The sequence below is a fragment of the Apium graveolens genome, chromosome 3, assembly GCF_009905375.1.
Source record: "Apium graveolens cultivar Ventura chromosome 3, ASM990537v1, whole genome shotgun sequence".
Lineage (NCBI taxonomy): Eukaryota > Viridiplantae > Streptophyta > Magnoliopsida > Apiales > Apiaceae > Apium > Apium graveolens.
The window spans coordinates 47,066,291-47,072,004 of NC_133649.1; the positions used below are offsets into that span (position 1 = coordinate 47,066,291).

General features: G+C 43.5%; 1 protein-coding gene across 1 annotated transcript; it reads right to left on the bottom strand.

Annotated features, from left to right (window-relative positions):
* Window positions 1-1,985: 1,985 nt before the first annotated feature.
* Window positions 1,986-2,966, bottom strand: LOC141714185 (uncharacterized). The gene is made up of 2 exons (XM_074517717.1): window positions 2,496-2,966; window positions 1,986-2,261 (listed from the first exon to the last, which is right to left on the bottom strand). The coding sequence occupies exons 1-2, from the start codon at window positions 2,964-2,966 to the stop codon at window positions 1,986-1,988; spliced, it is 747 nt and encodes a 248-aa protein (XP_074373818.1).
* Window positions 2,967-5,714: the final 2,748 nt, after the last annotated feature.

A 5,714-nucleotide genomic window follows, 5' to 3' on the forward strand; every position in this document is an offset into this window, starting at 1 on the left:
TGTTCATCCCAAGAACCCTTAAAATCAATTACACACATTCTCAGCATGTCCTCCAATGTCTGAATGGTTCGCTCACTTTTTCCATCTATTTGCGGATGGTAAGCAGTGCTCATGTTTAGTTTGGTTCCTAGGCATTCCTGAAAGCTCCTCCAAAATCTGGAGTTGAATCGGGGATCTCGGTCAGATACGATAGCTACTGGCACTCCATGTCTTACCACAATTTCCTTAATGTATAGCTCTACTAATCTATCCATTGTGTAGGTTTCCTTGATTGGAAGAAAGTGCGCTGACTTGGTTAGTCGGTCTACAATTACCCATTTTGCATCACGATTAGTCTTAGTTCGGGATAATCCTACCACAAAATCCATAACTATCTGCTCCCATTTCCACATCGAAATTTCTAAGGGTTACAAGAGTCTTCTTGGTCGCTGGTGTTCTGCCTTTACTCTCTGACAGGTCATACACTTACTGACCCACTCCGCTACATCCTTCTTCATGTTAAGCCACCTGTAGTACTCCTTCAAATCTTGGTACATTTTGGTGCTCCCTGGGTGGACCGTATATCTAGAGTTGTGTCCTTCACGTAAAATTTCATCCTTTAATTCTTGGACGTTAGGGACCCATATCCTGTAGGCATGCCTCCTAATTCCCTTCTCGTCTGGATCACACTTGGCCTCCTCTCCGCTTACCAGTTCCTTGTTCTCCCTCAACACTATTTCTTGGCATCGCCTAATCTTTTCCAGTAGCTCCGGTTGCATAACCATCTCATACAAGCCTTCGATCCCTGGCTCAGCGACCTTGACCTTAATCTCTAACTTTTTAAATTCTCTGATCAAATCCTCTGATGTGGTGATCCTTTTCAATCTTTCCCTACGACTAAGGGCATCGGCCACCACATTGGCCTTCCCCGGGTGATAAAGAATTTCGCAGTCATAGTCCTTAATCAATTCTAACCACCTTCTCTGCCTCATGTTTAGCTCCTTCTGGGTGACGATATATTTAAGACTCCACATAGGTAATGTCTCCACATCTTAAGGGCAAACACTATGGCGGCTAATTCTAAGTCATGGGTGGGGTACCTCACTTCATATTCCTTTAATTTCCTGGATGCATAGGCAATCACCTTATCGTGCTGCATCAGCACACATCCCAAACCCTTATGGGACGCATCACTATAAATCACAAAGTTCCCTTTATCATCTGGTAGGGCCAGCACTGGGGCCGATACCAACCTTTTCTTCAATTCTTGGAAACTCTCCTCACATTTCCCTGTCCAAACAAACTTTTCTATTTTCCAAGTAAGTCTAGTCAACGGGCATGCTATCGTGGCGAAATACTTTACAAACCTTCGATAATACCCGACCAGTCCAATAAAGCTTCTTACCTCGGTGGGCGTGGTTGGTTGTTCCCAATTAGTGAAAGCTTCTATCTTTGCAGGGTCTATGAGAATTCCTTCCTTACTAATCACATGACCCAAAAACTGAACTTCTTTCAACTAAAATTCACACTTTGAGAATTTGGCATACAATTTTCTTTCCGTAAGATTTCCAATACTATCCTGAGGTGTTCTGCATGTTCCTCCTTCGATCTAGAGTAAATTAGAATATCATCGATGAAGACTATCATGCATTCGTTCAGATACTTCTTAAAGACTCTTTTCATCAGATCCATGAAAGCCGCGGGCGCGTTAGTCAAACCAAATGACATAACTAGGAACTCATAATGTCTGTACCTAGTCTGAAATGCAGTCTTAGGTATATCTTCCGGTTTGATCTTAAGTTGGTGATAACCTGTCCTAAGGTCAATCTTGGAAAAACACGTTGCATCCTTTAGTTGGTCAAAGAGGTCATCTATTCTTGGCAATGGGTACTTGTTTTTAATGGTCAGCTTGTTCAGCTCTCGATAATCGATGCAGAGTCTCATGCTGCCGTCCTTCTTCTTCATAAATAATACGGGTGCACCCTACGGGGACACGCTCGGTCTAATCATTCCTTTATCCAATAGATCTTGTAGTTGATCAGCCAACTCTTTCTATCGACGGGGGCCAAACGATACGGGGCCTTTGATACTGGTGCCGTGTCGGGAGCTAAATCAATGGCAAATTTCATCTCCCGATTCGGGGGTAGTCCGGGAAGATCCTTGGGAAATACATCCTCAAACTCATTAACTACAGGTATGGTGTGGATCTCAGGGGTTTCTCGTTTGGTATCCACCACGTGAGCCAAGTAGACCTCACATCCTTGCTTTAAAAGTCTCTTGGTCTGCACCATAGTTAGAAATTTCTTGGTTTGTCGGTGCCCCTTAATTATTATATTCTTACCACTATGTGTTTTCAATTTTACTTTCTTCCCCTCGCAATCAATCTGGGCATGGTTCCTAGATAGCCAATCCATTCCTAATATCACATCAAACTCCCCTAATCGAAAGGGAATTAAATCTACTGGGTATCTCACTCCACCTAATTCTAGGTTGTAGTTAGCATAAACTTGATTTACAGGGATAATCTTTTGATTAGCTATTTCCACTTGCAAAGATTCTTTCAAAGGTTCCACTTTTAAGTCCAATTTTTCAGCAAATTTCTTAGATACGAAAGACTTAGTAGCTCCAGAATCAAATAGCATATTGGCGGAATTGGAGTTTAGGAGGAGCGCACCTGCTATAACATTGGTGTTCCTTACGGTATCTTTCATAGTCATATTAAAGATCCTGGAAGTCGGCACTCTGTTAGATGCAGCTACAGTACCCCTCGAGCTAGCTGGGGCTGCCGCAGGGCAGTCCTTCTTCATGTGTCCTGTCTTTCCGCACTGAAAACACTTAGCCGCTTCCTGGTTACAAGCTGTGGCATAGTGCCCTACCTTACCACATTTAAAGCATGTCACCGGTTTCTGCATACATTGCCCAGAATGCTTCTTACCACAGCTCTTGCATTCTGGCAGAGGAGGTCGTGTTTGGCTATGATAAGACATTCCCGTTTGGTTTCCGCTCCGGGCCACAATTACGCTCCCTGATCCCCCGAATCCTATACTGCGGTTGGGTTGGGAGGTCGTCCCCCTGAAAAAAACTTACTAGGGAAGCTCTCCCCTCCCACACTCCTTCTTTAACCATCAAACTTTTGTTTCTTAGTTTGCTTCATTTTCTGGCTCATTTCACTCCATGTGTCAGCTATTGTGGCCTTCTGCAGTAGGGTGGCATAATCAGTTATCTCCAGAATTGCCAACTTGTTCTGAATCCACTACTTCAATCCCTGTTGAAATCTCTCAACCTTTTGCTCTTCGGTGCCCACCAGCTGTGGCACAAACCTCGACAATTTTATGAACTTAGCTTCATATTCCGTTACGCTCATATTCTCTTATTTCAGCTCTAGGAACTTTTGCTGCATCTGAATCTCCATAAACTTCGGGACATACTTCTTTAAAAACAACTCAGTAGATCTTTCCCAAGTAACAATCCCTTGGGACTCCATATTTTTCTTGGCTTCCCACCGATAGTTAGCCTCACCCTTTAAGAGATAAGTGACAAAATTAGTCTTGTGGGCTTCCTCAGTGCCAATTCGCTCAAAGGTCTTTTCTACCTCTTTCAGCCAAGCCCTGGCCTGAACTGGGTCAGCAACACCGTGAAACTCTGGGGGCTTGACCGACTTGAAAGATTTAAACGCATTAGCCATGACCTGCTGGGGTTGCTGGGGTGGTCGTTGCTGTTGCAGGTTTTACCTCAGAAATTCTACAAACTGCTCCATAGGGTTCACTAGCACTTCCATCCCCTGAGTATCTTCAGCCTCTGACTCTTCATAGTCCTCATCATCATACTCATTTTGTTCTTCATTAATTCTTAATGGTGGGGTCTGTGCTCGATGCCCTTGTTCATTATTACTGCCCCGGCCGCCAGATGCAGCCCGGTGAGTTCTTGTTACTATTCTTCTTGGCGGCATTTTCCTGTTACATAAACTTATTTAGGTTGTTTTCATTTGCCAATCCTCATGCTTCCTGATTTGTTATGACTGTATATAATTATGCAGGTATGAAAGAAGATTAAACCACAATCTAGAAATCGCAACTAATCAACACGATAATTATACATAATTTGGCCATATGCCAGGTCTGGGTACAACATACTGAATAATAAAAGTACAATCTGCCTTAATACAATAATCCTTAGCTGGTGGCACTATCAAAGATAACAACCAAAACAACTATCACAAAATAACTAAGTACCACCGCTGAGGAATAACAACCAACTACTAACAGTGTCCACTGGCCAGGAGCAACATCACAAATCCGCCTCATAGCGTGGACCACAACCCTGATAACCTCGCGCCTACTCACCAAGTCACGCTGTGGGGATAAGCGGTGAATCCTACCGATGGTCCTCTGCTCTATGTGGCGAATGGTCCTGTGCACGTGTCGGGCGCTGGGGTATCCTCGCCAACCTCGGGCCTCTATCCTCATGTGCCGCTCGATGGAAAGATGGTCCATCAGCTCGGCAATACGGGCCTCGGCCGCTGTCAGATAAGTAGCATAGCGACCTAGCACCCGGTCATGATCTGCTAGGGATATGACTGGTATGGGTGGTGGAAGTGGGAAATCTGCAGGAGTCGCTGGCACACCGTCAAGAATAGGGTCCATGCCGTCGTCGGTCTCAGTCCGTGCGCGACTAACTGGTACAGGGGGCGGGGTGGGTGTCCTCACTGGGGTGGCTGCCCCTAACTCCGCCTCTAACTCCTCAGTCAGTGCAGTGACTCTGGCCTGCAGAGCTATCATCTTATCCATCAAATCTGCTACTCCCGTCTCGTTCTCGAGCTCAGCGACTCGAGCCTGGGCTGCTGAGAGCCGATCTAACAAACGCTCTATCGACCTCTGATGCACATCCACCCTCATCATCTCTGGAGATGGAACCTCCGTGTTGCCGTATGGAATATCCTCAGGAGGGGCTTAGGTTATGGAGATGATGAAAATGATAAGGGAACTGTAGAGATTGAGCCTATAGTTGTTAAAAAAAGCCAAAGATAAATCATGTTAAGTTTGTAGCTGTAAAGTCTGATATTGATAAATCATAAGTTAAAGAGAAATTAACTTCTGACAAACCAAAACAGGGTAAGGCAACTAAAGTAAAGATAGGCTTAATGACAAAGAAGATGCTTAAGCATAAGCTGAAAGATGTTAAGAATGTAAACAAGGTAAATCCACCTAGGAAAAATAGGAATGGAAAGGAAGGTGTGAATAAAAGTAATGATTATAAGCCTATTCCTAATGCTCCTAGAAAAACATGTCATAACTGTGGAAATTCTAACCATCTGGCTTCTTTTTGCAGGAAAAATAAGAACATAAACTCCTTACCTTCAAAGTCAGGAGTTAAGAGTCAGTATGTTAGATATAGGCCACCAAATCCTTGTTTTCATTGTGGTAGTTTTTGGCATTCCATTTATACTTGTAAGGAATATCATAGTTTGTACTATGATTATTATCAAATAAAACCTTCTTTAAAGAAAGTTAGCATTGTTCCTTCTAGTGTAAGTTATGATACAAAGTCTGATAGTGTAAATGCTGATAAGAAAAATGTTAACATAAACTCTGATGCTAAATCCGCTGCAAATGTTAACAAACTTAATAAGCCCAAAGGATCCAAGCAAGTCTAGGTCCTTAAAACTAATCATTAGTGGTCTTTGTGATTGCAGGGCAACAGGAAAAACATCCTAGTTCTGGACAGTGGATGTTCAG